Source organism: Anthonomus grandis, chromosome 6 (assembly GCF_022605725.1).
Source record: "Anthonomus grandis grandis chromosome 6, icAntGran1.3, whole genome shotgun sequence".
Taxonomy (NCBI): Eukaryota; Metazoa; Arthropoda; class Insecta; order Coleoptera; family Curculionidae; genus Anthonomus; species Anthonomus grandis.
This window is the reverse complement of record NC_065551.1, coordinates 20,623,657-20,646,004: the sequence shown is the minus strand read 5'-3', so window position 1 is coordinate 20,646,004 and position 22,348 is coordinate 20,623,657. Positions and strand designations below refer to the sequence as shown.

Genomic DNA, 22,348 nt, shown 5'->3' with positions numbered 1-22,348 from the left:
ATTTCTTTTATTTCTACTTCACAACAGCAACACAAAGGATGGTAATTACAGAAAAAAAAAACAAATCAACTTTCTATTCGTGGGGGTAACGTAAAATACGCTCGGAAAACCCCCGCACATGAAATTGACGTAAAGCCAACTCCATTTGATGCAAGAGCAGCTCGCAAATCTATTCGGTTTATCAGTTTTCCCGATCTCGGCCTGTCAGGAGCAGAGGGCCCGCCGAACTGATGACATGTGTGGCTATAACAATACCGCATGCTCTACATATATTTACATTTATTTCATTAGCGTAATAGCTATTGCTGAATTTTCCTTTTTTTGTTTTTTCTTTTGAGTGGTACTTGATGTGATTTGATTTGAAACCTGATTAGATATACCTGGAATAATGTATATTTAGCATTACAATTAGATAGTGTTTATCATCAAGTTATATCACATATATTTGGTGAAACCTTAAATTTTTTATTTCATTTAAATGCATAACTTAAATGGATACATCAAGTATATCACTGCAAATTAATTTTAAATATTGTTTTCTTCTAATAAGGCACACTGCTAATAAAAAAGTTTAATTAGACTGAAAATCTACAGACAAGCGAAAATATAAATCCAAAACACATGAATATGTATCTCATATCCATTTAAGTTATGCACAAAATAACCTATTGGGATCAACTTAAAGCAGCAACCACAAAAACTATGAAATAAAATATCCTAAACAATGACTCACACTAATTTAAACAATTTAAATATGCAAAAACAACAAAAAAAAACTTAAAATAAAAAGGGGATGAGAGTCGTTTTGTAGTCGAATGCGTGCCGTTGACGTGCGAGTGAGTGAACGACGGGACGTAGTGACGAGCTGTTTTACTTCCACTTGATTTAACCAAAAGAATAGTCACGTAATAACATCCATGGGGTTCGGGAGGATAAGCCAGTTACGTTTTGCGTGAGTTGCACCGGATTGCATCTGGACCCGCTTTTGTTCCGTCACTGGATGTTCCCACAAGTTTGCCGAAAGTGTCAATATTGGCTTAATCAGTATTTTATTCGATGTGCGCGAGTGGAAAATGCGGGCCCGGGCATGGCGAGAGGGTTAGGTTTTATGGAAATCTAACATATGGATTCGATATTTATAGATGTATTTCATTTCTATCGTATATAATAAGTTATGCTTGGCCAACGTTTTTGTTGGATAAACGTCAAATAGAATAATTTTAGATGATCGACTTATATATTTTGGTCGACGTTTAATGAAAAAGACTTATATCGCAACAAAAGAATGATTCTGATTCTTAAACGAAATATTTTATCAATCCTACCAACACCATTTTTCCCAGCAATAAGTTAATACAACAACATGTTTTGTATTAACTTATTTAAACTAACAAAAAATTTTTTAAAACAGAATTTCGACATTTTAGTTTTAAAACAGGATAAGGGGAATATTACTGTAGCAGTGGAGTGAAATGAATGCCTCAAAAATAGTAGCACACTCTCATCAGATCAAATCATCTATCTGACACTATATAAAGATCCTACAATTTTAAATAAATAAAAGTTTTAGATAATCATAGATAAACTTATTCTGTCTTCAGGTCTAAAAAAAGAAGAGCGAAAAATACTAAAATGTAATAATGGTAATTTTCCAAAACTATATTGCTTACCAAAAATTCACAAGGATGATGTTCGTTTATAATAAACTAACTTATCAGTTAACAAAATTTCTAGACAGTTTAATTGATGGTGACACAGATCATTACCATACAAAAAATTTCTCCGAAGTCATTAACTTATTGCAAGATATTCAATTACCAAATTATATCTTAATATCATTATATGTTATTTTTTTGTTTACAAGTATTCTAACAGACCTTGTCATTGCAATTATAATAAGAAATTTGGACCTAATAAAAGACTGATGTACGTTATCATTGCAAGAAGTTATAAAGCTCTTAAATTTTAGTTTTTAAAATAATTATTCTAATTTTAATAGTCAGTTCTACTAATAAGTTTTTGCATTAGATATGAGTAATTGTTTATCACCTATTTGCTTCAACATCATTATAAGTGAACTTCAAAAAACATGCGTTAATCAATTATCTTCTTTCAAAACTATCATGCCTGCTGATCAAATTGATGTTCTCAAAATATTTAGTAGTTTTTATTTGAACTTGCAATTTACGAAGTAAGGAATAGCAACTCAGTCCCTTTCCTTGATATTCTCTTCATTAGAACTAACCAAATTTAATAAAAATATATTGGTACCAGAAGCCAATATCATGATTGATGCTTTATAGGCATCATGAATTGATGGGTATCAAGAATATTGGTAAACTCTAAATTTATATTTTAGACATTTCTTCCATATTTTTACGATATTACTAATCAACAATGTATGTCCATAGTTATAACCTTTTTTAAGAACAGGTATGACATTCATATGTTTGACATTTTTTCCTGAGGAAACAGTGAGATTAAAAATATTTTTCAGTGGTTTTAACGAATACTAATAATATTTTTTAATATATTTGTAGTAATGCAATACTCACCAGGAGATGAGCCATTTCTTATAGGAGATATTTGATTTTCTATTAACTACAAAGTAACATGAAATATTTTTAAACGACTTTACCTAAAATGATTAGAATATCACCTTACCTAACATAAATGCATAAATTAAGTGGACATGACGATCAATTTTTTCTAAAATTTTTAAATATCAGTGTAGAGGAAATTTAATTGACAATATTTTCTAAAAACACATTTAAATGCATAATTTAAGTGCATACGATAATCACTTTGTTAAATATAAATAATTTGCTTTTTTTCGCTAGTAATTGGTGTCTTATTTGTTGTATCTATGAAAATTTAATAAGTAAAATTAAAACAAAAAATACTACTCTAAGTCAATATATCCCAATCTTTTTTTTGCCATGCTCCAACTTAGCCTTTTTAAAATGTGTATGCCTCCCCTATGTAATATATATAATTTTTAATAATAAAAAATTGAATGGTTTATGTAAGAAACTCAAATGAAAGGTTTTAGGAAAAAATCACTAGGAAGTTCCCAAAGAAACTCAAATTTAAATACAAATTAATAATTATAAATATTTTTCTACATTCATTTATTATTTTAATCGAGGGTGGCTGATATTTACTATACACAAATTTTATAATAAATTTTAATTTGGTTAGCTTTAGTTTCATGTATTCACGTTTTGTTGTATCTGATTTGTTTTTTTTTTTTAATTTCCAGCAATAAATCCACAATCAACTGAAGATGAATATAGAAACAATAGCAATAGTTTTCTTGTATATTTAGGTATTTAATTTCTGTTTTATGACAAAGCGATGCCAGCGCTCTTTTTATATTAAATAAGGTATAAAATAACTGACCCATTATTTTGCAATTCTGCGAGTTTTTCTTGATACTGCATATTTGATAAATCTGACAAATCAACTAATAAGGGTAATTAAACTAAATATTTTCGCTTTTGTAAAGTTAAAGTTTTCCCTATGAATAATACAACGCATAGGAATTATTTCTGGATTCACATCTTTTTCAATTTTTAACGACCATTTGCACCTCAAAATGTTATATATTTTTTCATTGTCATATCATTAGCATCTAAGTAGTTCTTCAGCTTATAATATAAATCTTTGACGGTAGTGGTGCTTCCTTACAACATTTCTTTAGCGAAATTCCTTTCATCAGTATATCTTCCTACTACCCTACTGTCTTTCAAATTTGATTCATCCATTTGCAGTGAAAAATTTCGTGTCTTTAGCTTTTCAATAAGTTGTTATTTAATCTTTACTTATTTTATCTATTTCTCTGTAAATGGTATGGTTACTAAGTGGTATAGCTTTAACAGTTTTGTCATATTTTTTAAAACCCATTTTAAGGAATGCTGATATTGCCGGTTTTATTAAATTTTCTACTATAGTATGATTTTTTCTAGTTTTGACGATGAATAAATAAATTTCATAACTAGCCTCAAGGACATAATTATAAGTTAAAGTATAAGTAAATAAGACTTAAATAATGTTCTGTTTCTAAATTTTTTTTAAAGTTTTAAAGTAACTGAAACTAACTAATAACTAATATAAGCCCTATGTTTCGCCTAATCATATAAATTAAAGACTAAAATTAAAGTATGTGGTATGTCATATTTAAATGCATAACTTATGTATACATGAATATTTAATAAATACATTTAAATCTTAGTGATTGTTTCTCAAATTCCTTTTTGTCGTTTCATATAAAAATATATATCTATTACTTGAAGAAACATTTAAGTGCATAACTTACGTAGATATGATGACGATTTTGTTAAATATTGAATAACTTAGCTACTATTTATTACTGACTTGCTTCGTATTTACTCTTTTGATATCAAAGATATAAAAAAATGTGGTCATACCCCAAAAGCACAACATCGTATCTAAAACTAATTTAATCTTAATTACCTCCAAAGACATCTGCTTGTAAACATACATTTAACCTCCCTTACGCCTAGAGCAAGGAACGTTCCGCCGGAATCGGAAGACAAACATTACTATACCCCATATAATTCGGAGATCTTAAGTAGCAGATCTCGATCTTTGCTACTAAGAGGAGTGTTTGTGTAACATCATGCAGTCGTATGTCAACGCTAAGCAAACTCTATTAGTGACAATATGTTACCTTTGTTTACCCGTAAAGGAAACATACGTATGCAGGTAGCTTTACGATTAAGCCTTATGGTTAGCCTATAGAACCTATAGGGGGACTTTATCGTCAAAATGATACTTCAAACGATAATAGTCTATTTTCACAACGAATTACTACAAATGTCCCTGTCGACACTTTAAAAAGATTTATGTGAGCTCTCGAGTATTTTTATAAAGGCGCTTTTCAAGTAAAAATTGCATTCGCAAGGGTCAAAGCAAACCGATGAAAGGACGATACTACCGTCGCAAGATCGAAAAAATTGCCGTTTCGAAAGATGGTATGTTTTTGTTAAGGGAGCAGAAGAAAGGATGATTAATTGAATATGGTCTAAAAGGAATATTGGGCTCAAAGGCATGTTAAATAGAGAAGTACATTGTCGAGTAACAAACAACTACAAATATGTTAATATTGATTCATACAAGGGATGAAAAGGGCCGGCAACTGTAAAAGATTTGCCTTGATGGTCACAGGTGTACGAAAGTCACACTTTACAAGAAAATTAAGTATTGAAAAGAGTTTTAGAATAATAAATTTGCCTTAATGAAGAATATAAAAATACTTTCGAAGAATATAAATAAACTTTTTAGTATTTTTATATTCTTCAATAAGGTTCTTTTAGTGCTTTCTTGAATTTACATTTAACATTAATCAAATAAGACCAGGATCAAAAACATTTTTAGATAAAAGCACATGACATGAATTATGTAATATTATACAATCATATATTTCTAATTTAAATTTAACTAACCATTTTCTCACTACACTATAGTTAGAATATCATAATAAAATTATAATACATACCGAGTACAAAATTAAACTATTTATAAAATTAGTCACATGTTGCAAACAGTAATGACGTAAATGAAGTTATAAAGATTGAAACGTAATATAGACCAAAATACTTATTAAGTGAGACAAACAAAAAAAACTTTCTAAATAACAGCCAAATAACCAAAAAGCTAGGGCTTATTATCAACGTTACAAAAATTTAATAAATCGATAAATAAAAAATGCAAAAAAAAATTAGGTGGCTTTGGAAATACATAAATATAGAAATGCACATGTGGGACTTTGGAAAACTGTAAATATCTTATGTGTGGACATCTATGGTGGAAAACCTATAAGCACTATAAAGACGGAAAACGGAAAAACTCTTATAGGAGATGCAGAAATTTAATATTATTTAAATAAGTTTTTTAATGAAATAAAACCAACAATTACATCTAGGTTTCATGCAGTCAATGACTTTGAGGAAGGCCAATTTATTTTTTTATAAAGTTGGAAAGATAATAAGAAGTTTAAAAAATAATAAGGATAAGATATATAATAATATAAGATAACCTACACTTACTAAAGAAAATTTGCAAATTATAAACGTATATTTTAATATGGGTTTTTTTCCGATATCCTTAAAATAGAGAATGTTATACTATAACATAAGTTTTCAGTTTTACTGATATAATTTCAGACCTGTTTTATTAATTTCTTGTATGTTGAAAATTTCAATTTACACCAGATCTATATGAAGTAATAAATCAAAATAGGTTAGTATTGGGTATATTTAAGAATCTGATAAAAACGTTGGAAATAGTAAATCATTCTATTCTTTTAAAGAAATTAGAGCAATTCGGGATACCTGGTAGAGTGAATAAACTTTTAAAAAGCTTTCTTACTAATGAATAATACTTAATTAATATTACATGAGCTGTTTCACAAGGCAGTGTTTCGAGATAGGTGGACTGGTCTATTTATAATTTACATATTTTAATTCCGTAAAAACCAAGTATTTAACATTTACATCTTTAGACTTCCTCAAATTGGACCTCTTAAAATAAAGAAAACATTATATATTTCTGTCTCCCCATCTTTAAATTATTTGGGTTTTACTGTCGACCAGTACCTTAAATGGGATATACATTTTAAGAACCTAACAAATAAATAAAGGCTTTTCATTTTAAAATTTAAAAAAATATCATAACGCCAAATAGATCATTCTTATTTAAATTACATATTGATGGGATGGAAGGGAGTCCGCATTTGCTACCCTAGACAATTGAATGCTGTACGAAAACGGATAATTAAAACAATTTTCGAGAAAAGTTGACTTTTTACAACAGATTTATCCAAAATTCTAGGTTTGATTAAGCTTTATTGCTTGAATTTGATTATGAATGTCCACATTTTTTTTTTCTCAAACCAATATCTCATCTAAGAAACAGAGATAAATATGCATCTGAAAAGAAAAGTATTGGTCAAGCAGGGTCAAAACAAGTTAAATTTCATTTTCAATTTTTAAACGGTATATTAAACAGTGGACTTAGCGGTCAGTTGTTTTGTAAAAAAATATGAGATCCTTATCGATGTCCGTATACCAAAATAACATGTATCAAAGCATTTTTTAATACAATTCATTAATCCAAAAAGAACAAAATTTAAATATAAATATAAGAATAATAAAACTGAGACGTGACAGTTTAATGCCTAAGAATTGAAAAATGATCAATAAAATCTCAGAATAATGACATGCAATAGCCAAGGATAGACCTGAAATATTGTACAAAGAAATCATCATACAAATTACCTATTAACTAAACACCAGCACAAGATGTCGTAATTCATTAATTTGGTTAAAATATTTGACACTATGTCACATATTTTTTTGGGTGTGTTGGAACATTATGAGGTAAGAAGAACTGCTAGATCACTTATGAAAAGCTATTTGCAAAACAAATGTCAACTTGTTAACGTTATTGCTATTCTAACTAAAGAAAAATTTGTTTAAATAGGGGTATCACAAAGGATAGTACTTAGCCCAATTACAATTTTATTCTGTTTTGATTTATCTAAAATTTGTGCTTAACATTAAAATTAATAATGTTACAATATTATCTTACGCCGATGACGCCGCATTGATCTTTAAGGGTCAAGATTGGAATCAGACAAAGTAATATGTAAAGGGTATAAATAGGGTTAAAAAATAATTATATGCGCAGTACTATCAATGCTCACGCGATAAAAAGTTAATAAGTTAAAAAAATTAGACATATGACAACTTAATGTAAGATTAATGAAAAAAATGGTTTTATTCATTATAAAAGGACGCTTATAAATAATATATCACTTAACATCCAACCATTATATTAAAACAAATACAATACAAGTTCATTCAGGATTCTTATTTTTCAGTAGTTTCACTTCTGGTTTAATCTTCTAGGTATTGAAAGTAATTTCTTTAATTAAGTTTTAAGCAATTTAAGTTAGTTACTTTCTTACTTCTTTTTAAAAAGAATAGCCTTATATTAATCTAGAAACTTAAAGAATTTCCTTATTAATTCAAAGTAGTTGCGTCTTTTAAAAATATTTTCCAGGCTGTTATCTATTACCTGGAAAAAAAACCTTGATGATAAATTCAATTGCCTTGCAGAAATAGATTATGATCAATTAAATCTATAAGGAATTTCTGTCTCTTCCCTTTTAAATATTCCCTAAATTAGCTACAGTCGAATAAAAAAATATCCACTCCAAATCTCACTCTAAAACCTAACAAAAATTGAAAAATGTCCCAATAAATCTTTCCAGGTTTCATCCATAAATCGCGTACTCCGAAACTTGGCGAGCCAAAAGGAACAACAAGCGTCGGCCCAGAACGAGTCAGTTTACGACAAATTACGGATGTTTAATGGACAGGCGCCCGGATGGGCCTGGTATCCTGGAACCCCTACTGCGCCCCATCTTGGATTGCATCCAGCTCCCACGCTGGCCTCCCAGATTACTCGGGACGAGATCCAGAAAAGAGGTAAACACCCAATTTGATTCATAATAGCTTATCAGTTTGTTTTGTTATGGAGGTCGAAGTCTGTAAATTAGTGTTTTACCGCTGGCGAAACTCGTAACTTAAAAGTAGCTTGCATTTATGAGACTTTCAGTTTCAGTTTAATTTTCTCCTTGCTCTCTTTGGGAATACTGGATTAATATTTCGAATTATGTTATGCTAATCAGGCTATACTCACCTACAGGAAGAATCTAATTGCATTCAAGAGTTTACAGATAAAAATTGGGTTTCTCCGATAATGTTTTTTTATTTCAGCTAGTTATAAAGCTAATAAACTTTAAGTGCAAAATACATACTAAAGTATTTAATAATAGTGGTGGAAAAAACTCAGACTTTTAAGTTTCTCTATTCAACTCTAACATCGATGAGATTGAATGATTTAGGTGTGAAGCGTTTAGGAGATTCGGTTAGAAAATGTCCATTTTAAATATTTTTCAAAAGTACTTAAAGGCAATAAGGGAATAAAGACTTTTAAGTTTAAGAGCTTAAAAATTTGGTCTTATTAAATATTACCCCAAGGTTATGAGCCTGATCTATAGAGAGAAGCAATACACCATTTATATATAATTTTGTTAAAAAGAAACGCAAGCAAACTTTATTAATAGTCACATCAGAACCAGCAAGTATAAATTTACTCTTTCTGGTATTAAGAACAAGATTATGGTTTTGCCCATTTTTATGACAATTGACCACTAGACAATCCTTAATCCTCGATACATCGATCTACTGGACTGCACTGGTCGAAATCTAAATACAATTTAAATATCGTGAGCATAGCTGGTGAACATAGCCAGCCATACGTTACTTGTGTTGGAATTTTAGTCGTATATATTAAAAATAACATGGGTTTTGAATTACCTGGAGTCACACCCGAAATTACAATGACCGGCACAGACTTAACACCATCTACCTCAACACCTTTGAAATAGGTTAAAGTCGCTCATTAAAGCCATAGTACAATAGTACAGCTACAAGCATTTCACGATTAATCAGGTTTGTTAACGATTTTGTTAACAATAAGACGATCTTATGATGCTATTTATATGAATATTGAATTTAAGCTTTTTATCAATCTCATCTTTGAGCAAGGAGTTTGACATCTTCTTACATTTCTGAAGATTAAGTGGAAATATGTTAACTTAACACCATTCATAAACCCTATCAATATCAACTTGCAAATGCATGTAGACACACGAAAACCCTTCTCCTCATCCGAAAATAGTAGAAACTCAATGCTGATACTTGTGGAATTGTTACTGATAAAAATCAATTTGAGATCAATTCAACTGAGGAGCACCACTTGAGGTAATATCAATAGATGATCTAAACCCATTGAAATCCATAAATTGCGGTTTCCATCCATAAGTTTTTCATTTCCTATTTAGTCTATCTACTAAACCTATTTTATAAAGTTTTTTGGAAAGAATTCCATGATTCAATCTATCGAATTCCTTAGCAAAAGTATAAATTACATTAAGTTGGTTTTTGCAATTTATAGCCTCATATTATGTGTTCTGCAGAAATGATGTTAAATTAGTAACTGTTGATCTACACTGAAAAAAACCATGCTAATTAGGTGAAATAAGATGTTTAATTTGGTGAAATAAGTTGCTGCTATAAATACCTCAAAAGCTTTAAACAAGTTTAAAAAAATTGAGATTGGGCGAACAGTTGTCCACCATATTACTGTCTCTTTACCTAAAGACAGGCAAATTTTGGCTTTTTTTCTAGACGTGGGAAAAAGTACTTGTATGTAGTGACAGATTGAAAACTATACACAGAGGTTCAGCAAAAGCAGAAGCACAATCATGTAGAAGAAAAGAAGGAGCACTGTCAAATCCAGCGGTCTTTTGTTTTTTTAGCTTTTTTAAAAATTATAACATTTCCTCATCATTTAACTCATAGATATGAATATTTTCAAATTGTACATGGATGAAATCAGCAGATGAAGTGTGCGCTTTTAACGACGCCACCAAAGAAATTTGCAAAAACATTCACAATTTGCAGGGTAGTAGACAGACAATTATTATTATAGTTCATAGTATTGGAGTATCTAGATGTTTCTTGCTTAATGTATAAATTTCCAAAATTTCTTGTGATCATGATGTATAGAATTTTCAGTATTTGTTATATAAAGCCTATAAGCTATATCAATATAGGACTTTATGGAAGCTTGAAAGTCTTTTTAAGCATTATACACAGCTAATGATTTAGTTCTTTCCACCTACTATTCAGCCTATACTTCTCCTTAAGAGCTGCCACAATTTGGGGAATATGCCAGCTAGGATAGTGATAATTATTGTTTCGACTTCTATAATGAGGAATTGCTCTAACAAAGACATAATTCAAAACTTATTTAAGTTTAATTTGTTGCCTGTTTTAAGTGAGGACTCTGAAAATCAAATATTATCTTTATCCCAAACTAATGTTTCCGAAATTTAAACACGTTATAATATTAAAATGAATACAAACAAGCCAAAAATAAAATAAAAAAGATATACTCGTATCTATAGAAAGGCAAAATGCGAATAGCTAATCTTTTTCATTGCCTATCAAAACAGTAGAAACAGGTAATATTCATAACGGATGGAGCTTTTATACAATTCTTCGCAAAGTAATATAAGCTAAAAATTTGAAGAACCCGGAATTATGCAAAGTCCTGAATAGAGATTTAGCTGGCAGGGAAAATAAAAACAACGAGCAGCGGCATTCCCCACGGCTTGACGGGCTAGGGAAGTAGGAGGGTGGCGGGAGGGGGATTTTAGCGGGGAGCAGCAGGAAACCGAGAGGGGAAAACCAGGGGGGAAAGGATCAGAAGATGAAATAAAACAAGGAGAATGAAATAGCGAGGGTGGATACAAAATAGGGTGGAGTTTACGGGAGCGGAAGTAAATAGGGACGCGCAGAACCAGGGTGGGAAATATATATATCTATATATATATATAGGGATGCCAGCTTTTCTGGTTGTGACTGCTTGCCTGCCCGCTCTGTCGTTGTTCACATGACGCACATGTTACTGCCTTGTTTTCCACCAATTCTATGCAATATTTCACTATTAGTACATATACTTCATATCGGGGTAGTTTTTGTTGTTTTGAAGTCGGCTTAAACGTAAGGTGACTTCTGTGGGGACTTTCTGAAAGAAGTTTTATAAAAATAATAGAATAAAATATTTTTTACTAAATATTATATTAATTTATATTTATTTAGCAAAAATGTGCTCCATATATTAATAAAAATATAAAATGATTTAAATATTCGCAATACAATGAAATTGCTTAATCTTACATTCCACTTTATTTGCAAAATATTAACAATCAAGGATACTGCTAAAGCCGAGTTTAGACTGTGTAACAAACCATGTTATATGACAAAGTTATAACAACAAATTTGTTGTACAACTGTGTTTTATAGGTTGTTATAAAATAGTAGTCATCTTGATTAAGTGATACATCAAATCTAAACAAATTGAGTGTACATTTTACTGTGTAGCAGCTGTAGTATTTAAAATGTCCTCAAACATGGAAGATGTAGTTTTGGTAACAGCAGATACATTATTTTATGTAGGCGATAAATAACCAAGTTTATGGGAGCAACTTTAAAGGATTTAGAAATGGATGACGTAGATCTATTGTCAGGAGACATTAAATGTGATGGTAGACTTGAAAAACGATCGAGGTCTTAAAGTGGAGATTACCAGATTGAAAGAGTGTAAACAACAGTGGTAGCAAATCATCCTAAGCTGCAGCTGTCGCTAATAATAGTACAAACTTCTGGTTGTAAAAGAAAAATGCTCGGAAAACTTGGAAAAATGCCTTCGATCATAATATGAAAGTAATTAGCAATAATAAATTAAACTTAAAACTTGCTAAAGATGATAAGTTCTGATTCTGATCAAATATCTTATAAATCAAATAGGCAATAAGTAAAGGCCATGATAAGGCCATAAAATAGGCAAAAAAAGACACGACAGTTCGAGATGATATATCAATAAAAGAAAGTTTGGCGGATACGTTGAGATTTTTAGTAAGTGAAGATACCTACCAAAGTTTAAGCTATTCATTAAAATTTTCCAGAGTCCTTTAAATATTATACCAGAAGTCTGCGCCGCTCTCATCGACTGTTTAAGAAACAAAATCAATGTAAGTATATAGACTTTTCTAAACTTTTCAACTCATTGAATTTCATTCAACTCCATCGCCACTCATCTACAATACGCGTTATTTTTTTAACTTTATGTGAATTCGTTTTTAATTCTTTACTTAGTTTAGTCTATGCATTGTATTTTTTATTTCTGTTTTTAAAATCAATGAAGTTAGGAACACACAATACTCACGAAATAATTCAATTAAATGAATTGGAAGTTCTTTTGACCATTCCATTGCGTAAACAGATTAAGAAAAATCAGTGCGTGCAAAGCGAGAGTTCTGTTTAATAACACAAGTGTGGACAAGTCGCTGCGTGTTATAAAACAAGGTTTTACAACTTTTTTTTTTGATCTTTACTGACCCTTAACAGATAACATAAATTATGCTATATAACAATAAAACTGTTGTGTAACATTCCGTTTTATAACTTTTTAACTGAATTTTTCTAACAAGTCTTATAGCTTTGTTATTTAACATGTTTTGTTACATAGTCTAGACTCGGCTTAAGATTGCGTCAAATGGTCGGCTCGTGATGATGTTTCAACCGTGTTATCACACATGTTTTCTAGGTTGTCTGTATTAACCCATGCTAAAGCGGGCATCTCAGTTAATTTCCATAGCAGATAAATATGACTGACAATACTTTAAGCCATTATGCCTTAATTCCAAATGTCCTAATTTTCAAATTAAAGTTTCTCTACCCACTGTTTCAAATGCTCTCTTAAAGTCTAAAACTTTAGGTAGAACAAGGCTATCAGAGTCAAGGGCTATAAGAAAACTGTAATGACCCATGGAAAAAAGTAATGAAATCAGAATACTGTAATGAAGAACAGACCCACATGAGTGGTTCTTTCGGAAACCTGACTAAACAGGGACAATCAATTTTTTCTTGATAAAGTGGTCAAGAAGTTGTTCCTAGATGTTTTGTACTTTAGAAACATTAATACCAGTAGACAATTTCCAGGTCTCTGGAGATATACCAGTACTTAATGAAGTATCAATAATATCTAAAATAAGACAGCAGCTCCAATAGCATACATCCCATTATATAGAACCTGCTTTAAAATACCAGCCTCTCCATTACCAACATTTTTTAGGTCTTTAAACATTTCTTTCATTCTTGCCATTGATTTTGTTATTAAACTATTCTTAACAACGAACTTCACAGGACAATGACTCCATTTAGGGTTGATTCTTTCTTTATTCACTAAAAAAGCCAGAAGTGCTATTATCAACTTGGAACACCTTTGAACATTTTTTGTTAGCAATTTTGTTTCTTCTTACAATTTGGATTTTTTGACCTTAGGTTTTATGCATATTATTCTGATTTTCGATTTTGGACAGAATTTTATTGTCTGTAAGTTTATACTTTATTATTGCTAATTACTTTCATATTATGATCGAAGGTCTTTGGTACAACACTGTATCTATCGCACATTTTTTGTTGGATCTGAGACTGAATAACAGTAATGGTCTTCTTATTTCTACATTTTATGGTTACACCTCCCTTTTTAATTTAGCGACAAACTAGCTTATATGTCAGTAAAATCCGTGTTTTTTCCGTCCTACTTAACCTACTGTACACCTTTTTCCGAGCACTTTTCTAATTATATTATATAATAATTTTTTTTATTTTCTGATAATAAAAATATAATCCTAGATTTAGGTGAAAAATTTATAAAAATGCTTAGAATGCTAAAAAAACTTTGTTCAAATGTTCAAAATTTGTTAAGAATATATAAAGCATTTTTAATTTTGACCTTTTCGTGGCTTTTTCCATACCTCATAATATTAAACTAATAAATTTAAAAACACCTAATTCTAAATTTAATTGGAAAATGCTATATGAGTATATCGTCATAGATATAAATTTAGTCAAAAAACTCCATTTTGTCAAAAGAAAAATATTTTTTTAAATTTCTCACCTATAAAAATTTGATAATTCTTTATATCTCAGAAATCTCCTGATAGACTTTGTAGAAAAAATAGACAAAATGACAAAATTTATAGGAAATAAATTTTGCATCGCTTTGTTAATAATTAAACTCGTAAATTTAAAAGAATGTAATTTAAAATAATTTATAATTTTTTTAAATTAATTTAGAATGAAAAACCTTTCCATTTTATTTAAAGTTTCCATTTTAGTAAATAACAATTTAATCAACATAAACAAGAATTTAATGATTTATAACAATTTTAAGGTATAGATGGATTTTTATTTAAATATCGAATTCCAAAACACTGCGACTTTTATCTTTTTTATTTAGGCCAAGATACTATTTGTTAAAAATAGATTTATTTTATATTTAAAACTGTTTATTTGAAATTGGTTCAACATGAAGTGAAAATCTCATTTAAATTGTTGGTAAATTACTGTTATTTGTTAAATTGGGAGAAAATTATTTCGTTTAAAATGGTCGATTTAGGTCTACTTCGGGTAAAACAGAATGCAATATTTGGTTGCTTTTTATGTGAAAAATTTAATGCACAAGAAACTTATTATATTAATTTATTTAAAATAAATTATAACCAGTAAACATAACGAATTTACAAAAATTAAATATGCACTTTAAAAACATCCCTGTATTGTCTACCAACTCAAACAATAAAAAAAACTCCAAATATTTAACACGAAATAAATTAACAATATAGAATCAAAACATTTCGTTAAAATTACATTTGGCAAATAAACAGCTTTTAATAGTTCAAACAATTTTAAATTAACTTTGGAAAATACTTTCGGTCGTTATTTATATATAAATTGCGAGTAGGGTACAAACAAAGAGCTTCAAGTTTTATTTGCTGGGGTAATAACATTTTCGATTGCACTCGCGCTCTATACGACCAAATTACACGAATGCGATCCGAGCTCATTAATATATTAAATAAATATCAAAGGATATTATATGCTTTAACGTCGAATTTTCATTTTAACTCGCACAATGTTTTGATGATGTGTTAGCGTCATAATGAAATTATCCGCTGCGTAACGTATTACGTCAGTTAATTATTTAGAAAAAAAAATCATAATTTAATCTTGCATACATTTAACTCTTATAGAATAATTCAGTATGTTTGTATTGTATTCGGTTGCTCTTTTTTTTTTATTTCCTCAAAAATAATTACATACTTTCTGCAACTTCTGTATAATTTATTACAAGTCATAATTTACAAAAGTATTAACAAGATATTTTATTTTTTTGTTATTAATAAATTATTTATATAGTAAGTACTTTTTAATTTAAATATTTTTATTATTAATATGGGTTTATTTCTGGGTTTTAGTTAGCTCCTTTTAAGCTAAGATGTTTTGTACGTTAGTAACGTAGGTTGTCAACTATGTTCCTAGGGTATTTTATATAATATGTTTGATTCCAGTTTTACCATTTAACCTGTGTAATAACATTTTTCACAGTATGTGTGCTGTACTTAATGCTACGACTTTTTGCTTACACATAAAATTTTTTACAAGAATTTCCTATTACTTTTTACACGAATCCTGTTGCTCCGAGCACCGTTGGGATGATTTCAGTGTGTACGTTCCACGTTTTTTGCATTTTGATTTGTAGATCGTTGTATTCAAGCCTTTTCTCCGCTTCTTTTTAAATGATGTTTTAGTCTAAAAAGGCAGCGACGTTTGTAGTAAGATATTGTTTCGGTTTCCTATATTTTAATATCAGGTCAAATTTTTTCTCTGTATGTATATATTTTCTAATCCCATCCAATATTTTCTAAGTTTTAAATCTAGACTATCAACTGTTGGAGCTACTTTTTATGCATAATGTAAATGGTTCTAACTTCCCTTTTAATATAGTTTTTCAGTTATAATTTTTTAGTACTGTTACGTGACTCTTGAAAATTTTAAGAGATATTATGTTTGTTTATTTTTTTATATATATTAAATTATTGAAATTCCGTCTGTTTTTTGTACATAATTATCCCACCTGAGGTTCATTCGTATAACATATAGATGTTAGTCGTTCGTAGTAAGTAAAATTGACTCTGAATAAATTTTCAATTAATTTAGTATTAACAGTTAAAAAGATATTTGTTATTTTCCTAATTTAATTTTTATCTGAATTAAACTTTTATTACTTTTAATGTTACAAATTAATAAAAGTATTGGTTTTAAGATATTCAAAAATTATATAAACGTATTATTAATAACGTTTATACAATTTTTAAATAGCCTAAAACAGGAATTTTATCCTTTATTTTTATGCATAACGTAAATGGTTCTAATTCCTCTTTTCTTATTAATTTTAAGTTAATTTTTTATTAATATTAAATTATTGAAATTTGCTATGACTTTTGTATATAAATAATACCTTAGGTTTAAGGATCATAGAAATATCCAAAAACATGATATTGGACGTCCGTAGTGAGAAAAATTAAGTGAAAAAAATACATTTTAAATGAATTTAGTATTTAAATTATTAAGTTTAAAAAAGTAGAAAAATGTACAATTTTACTAATGACCTACAATAAAAAAACTATTTTAAAACTTATTATAAACTAATAACTTAATAATAAATAAGGAAATAAATATTTTAATAAATACTATCATAAAATGGCAAAAATTTAATTATTATACATGTAAAAATCACATAAACTTTTATATATTTTTTCAATATTTTAATTGGATTAATATATACCATACTTTTTACAAAAGATTTTAAATATAGGTCATATTTTCAAAAATTCAATTAATAATTAATTAAAATATAACAAAAAAAAGTCTATTTAAATTTATAGAGAAATCTCGTATGCATTCAATTTCGATAGAGGCCGACAAAAATTTCATTATTTCATGCAAACAAACAGTTGCATTGTATTTATACCGGTGTGCCGATATAAAATTGCATTTGAAAATCCATTACTGCGGATAAATTTACATACAAAAAAAATCATTAAAAAAAATTTAATAAAAATAATAATTCAGTCGACGTGGGGGGTTCGCGCTGTTTCAAAATGAACTTATCTTCCGCCAGAGCGCTCCCTGGTATCGCTCTGTCCAATATGAACCTGGTAATTGTGTTAGCGACAAATTTCATCGAAACAGTCGCAGGATATCAGGCTCCCAAATCCATTCGATTAATCGATTTCGGAATGGCAACTATATTTTTGTTGATTTTGGTCGAAGTAATGAACTGAGAATATCTTAAATACAGTTCTTATAATTATCATAAAAAAAATTCTTGATACCTTTTTAACGGCTTAATGTTACATAAAATTAAATCATGTTACTAAAAAAAAGAGAAGAGGCGAGTACGAAAAAAAGGGACAAAAAGAACCGGAAAAGAATCCTGAAGAATTTTTCGACAATTCAGTTAATTTCATATTAAGTTAGACTAAAAAAAAATTAGTTTAGCTGACTAGAAAAGAAGTGAAGACATAAGAAAAAAAGAAACAGGTCAAATAAGAAAGAACTATTTAGCTGGTAGAATAATAACAAAGTAATTCAAATTTAAAAAACCTTACGAAATCGATCACACAAACGAACTAATGATCGCGAATGTGTTAGTAAGCTCGTTAAAGCATGCCAAAACTATAATATAAGTATATACTAAACACTTAATTTTTTAATTAAAATTTGCCAAAAAAATAGGTATATTAAACGGCCTGATTTAAAAGCCACAAAATTCAAAATTAAATAATTGACTAAAATACATTTTATTATTTGTATAACAGGCACATAGAATAATAATTGGCAGCAAAAACTCAAATACTGGCTAAAACGCGAGGAGATTACATTTTTTTTAATTCAAAACTTACGTTAAGATCGACAAGATCATAGATGATTTAGTGACTTATTAAAAAAAGCTATAGAAGGATCAACATGTCTTTCACATTTTCTTTCACAATAAGATCAAATTTTAATAAAATGTTGTTGTATTTACAAATTATTGTACTACTTATTTATTATTATACTCATACTAATATTTCAGAATTGTAAAAAATCTTCTTAGCATACGCAATTAATTTGATTGGTGAACCATCTTTAATGAGTCAACTGGCAACTTGTCCTACATGTAAATTCTTAGATACTGAAATGATTTTTTATACCTTGATATTCTATCATGTGGAGTTCTTAATAGATGGGAAAATTTGTCACATTGTGTATATGATTGTGGCGAAAGAATAATTCCCTTAAATGATGCATGACTCAGATTAGAAGTCACATGGTATCTATGCGGTATTTTCAAAGAAAAACGCATACAACTATTTTTTAATTTTTATACTGTCTCTAATACTATCAAATAATCTACTAATCTGTCTAACTAATTACTACGACATGGTTAAAGAGTTACCATAAATATTGTCTCCATAATCTAGCAGTGACAGTACAAGAGAATTGCAAAGCAAATATTTCATGATAAATGATTTTTGTACTAAAATAATTTTGTTAAATGCTAGTAATAGCCATTTTCATTTTGTTATTAATATGAAAGGCAAAACTAAGATTTGGATAAAGTAGATATATGAAAAAATTAGAGAGCAGAAAAAATTAAAAGAGAAGAGCAAATCAGAGAAACACGAAGAAAGAATAAATATTTGTTCCCAAACGTATTTCTTTTTATACGACACAATTTTATTTAGTATCACATTTAACATTTTTAAATCATATATCAACAGATTATGCATACGTTTAAAAATTCGTTTTAAAAATTATGGACACTGTTTTTCTTTTTCTCCTTTATTCTTCTCCACATTTAGTAATAAATTTTTACTACCATATTTTTTACGACTTGTTATAGGTTCATTGCCTAAATATCCGCCACTGACTAATAACTAAAAAATAATAAGAAATTTAAAAGAACTCAGAAATAGAGGTGTTTAGAAAAATGATAATATAGGTAAAGTAATCTTTACAGGTAAGAGAAGATGAGGTTAAAAAGTAAAAAGGTAAGAACAAGAGATCAGTGCAGGCAAGAAAAGACAAAACAGCAAAAATTACATTATTTTCAAAAATAAAATGATAAAGAAATAGACAAGGATAATAATAAAATTATATTAACAACTTGAATTAAAAAGAGCAGCAGAAGTACTAAAATAGTTATTTATGTAGCAAATGTGTAAAATAATCTTTTTTTTTATAAATGGGAAATTTGTCAAACTCCCATAAATAAAAAAGGTGATTTTACACACTTGTAACATACAGAAATTTTTTACCATCGAAGAAAACAAAAAAAAAAACAAAATGCCAAATTACGTCACGCACTAGCGCGTAAAAAAACTTTTTTTGACAAATTATAAATTAAATGTCAAATAAACGTCTAGATCACTTTTACGCACTAGTGTGTAAAAAAAACTTTTTAAGAAACTAGTGCGTAAAGAGCGAAACTTTATAATTCCTGGGAAGTGTGTAAAGTGAGTACTTTATGCACGTCAGTAGAAAAAATAAGTTAAGTTATCTGAAATATTAGAATAAAAGATAAAAGCATTAAAATGACATATGAAGAAGCAAAGCAGAGCAATGAAAAAGAATAAACACGTAACGAAAAGCAAAATAGTTAAAAAGAGATTTAGGATGGCAGGTTTCACTACTCAGAATAACTCCAGAATTAAATTTATTTATTTCAACAAAAGATTAGGCTTAAAACGAAAAAAAAAACTACAAAACGACTTATATCAAAGAAAGAAGTAGGAAAAATAAAAACATTCAAGATTTCGTAAGGCTCCAAGAGATTACTTCAGATGCCTAGGGTATATTAAGAGGAAACTGTTTATTACAGTTGTAATATACAAAACGTCAGCAAAAAAACGTTTTTCTAAATTATATTAAAAAAAAGCTTCTATAAGCTAATTTATCTACCTCAAATTAAGCAGTTGTTCTGTTATCTGATCAAGAGGTTTGCTGCAGATCTGTACACAAGAATTTCATTAATATTGTTTAACTTGGCTGTAAGAGCCCCCTCTATCTAGCACAGTCATTAGGATTTGCTGTTTATTTTCAAAATTACGAAATATTACCACTAATAAAATAATATATACCACTAATAAACTCTTTATTTTTCTCTCGACACGTGTTTCACTAACGATGTTAGCATCTTTGGAAGAAGATTAAAGCAGCAGTAATATTTAAATAAAAGTAAAATAAAAAGCTTTGATTAGTAGTAAAATTATGTCTCGTGATATGAGTATCATACCAAAGGTTCTAACTATAGAACTGATTTTGTCTGATTAAATCTTTACTTTTAGTGTACAATATGTCGTTATTACCTACAAAATATTTCAAATTTAAATATTGATTCTACACATAGATTTAAAAGTTTTGAATCACATTGTTTTCATACGACAAAATTCTTTAGCGTACGCAATATTTTATAAGCGTATTTATTAATGTTTATTATTCGTATTTATTACATATTGGTTGCCCGACAAAAATGGTAACAATTTTTTTTATAATTTCTGGTTTAACTATTCAGGTCAATACCATTAAATTTTACAAATTCACATGATAAGATGACTCTGCAGGTTATAAGTGATATTGACCATTCAAGAATAGTTGATTTACTTGAAGAAGGCCACTCTTAAAAGTTGGTGGCTATTAGAGTTGCGGTTTGGTAAAGTGACGCCACTTGAAATCGTTATCTTCAAAATATTCTGTTTATGCTAGACCAAGGTGATTAAAAACTTTTGAATCCATGTATATATATATTTCCGACCTTCATGCCCTAGTATTAAAACAGGAAGCCCGAACTTAAATTTTCTCTAATTGTTTCAGACATAATTCACGAGAACACCTCAGATGGAAACTCCGAACACAATTCGTCCGGTGACGAAGATTCCCAGCTGAGGTTACGACTAAAAAGAAAACTGCAACGAAATCGAACGTCGTTTACAAACGAACAAATTGACAGTCTGGAAAAAGGTAACTAATTAACGTTTCAAATCATTTGGCTCGTCATATTCGTAAAGATTATGTTACGGTTATGAAATTTTTATTTAATTTTTTAGAATTCGAGCGGACCCATTATCCAGACGTCTTCGCAAGGGAACGGCTGGCCGAGAAAATTGGATTGCCTGAGGCACGTATCCAGGTAACAATTTTTTTACAAATAAGTAGGAAAAAAAGCAAACAGTTTTCGCGCTTCGGAGCCGATCTTTCGTAGAGTTTTCTCCGGTTTAATCTCAATTTAGGCAGACTTAGGGATAAAATAAGAAATTCTCATAAGAAAGCTGGTTAACTTAAAAAACAAATGGTATCTGTCTAAGCATATATCAACAATAATTCTCATATATCTATCATATTGTCCCCACAATATTGCGGGTGTCATCGCACCCCCATCCTATAAATAAATGGCAGCGATTTACATGGGCCAGTAGAGGGCAAAGGGCAAAAACGACCCCACTATAAATAACTTTGATTAAGGGACAGGCTCCGAAAAACAACGATAAGTTAAATGATTTGTACTCTTTTATTTGGGACCCAGGCCCATTTCAATTAATTATGTTAGTAATGATGAGGGTTTTATTGGGATGGTACTAAAAGGAGTTTTTAGGTGATTAATTGAAGTTGGGTAAATTGTTTAGGCTAATTCTTGTAAATATTAGGGTATTTCTTGCAAATTTGTGCCATCGATTTAATCCGATTATAATTAATGTAAAAAAACTCAACAACGAGAAAAAAAGCCTTAGTAAAAT

General features: G+C 29.1%; 1 protein-coding gene across 2 annotated transcripts in view; it reads left to right on the top strand.

Annotated features, from left to right (window-relative positions):
- LOC126737234 (paired box protein Pax-6) overlaps nt 1–22,348 on the top strand; it is a 115,193-nt gene that overhangs the window by 58,121 nt on the left and 34,724 nt on the right. For both annotated transcript variants that reach the window (XM_050442019.1, XM_050442020.1), the window contains 3 exons: nt 8,300–8,516; nt 21,429–21,575; nt 21,662–21,744. In XM_050442019.1, coding sequence (XP_050297976.1) covers nt 8,300–8,516; nt 21,429–21,575; nt 21,662–21,744 — 447 coding nt within the window. The remainder of the gene's footprint in view (nt 1–8,299; nt 8,517–21,428; nt 21,576–21,661; nt 21,745–22,348) is intronic.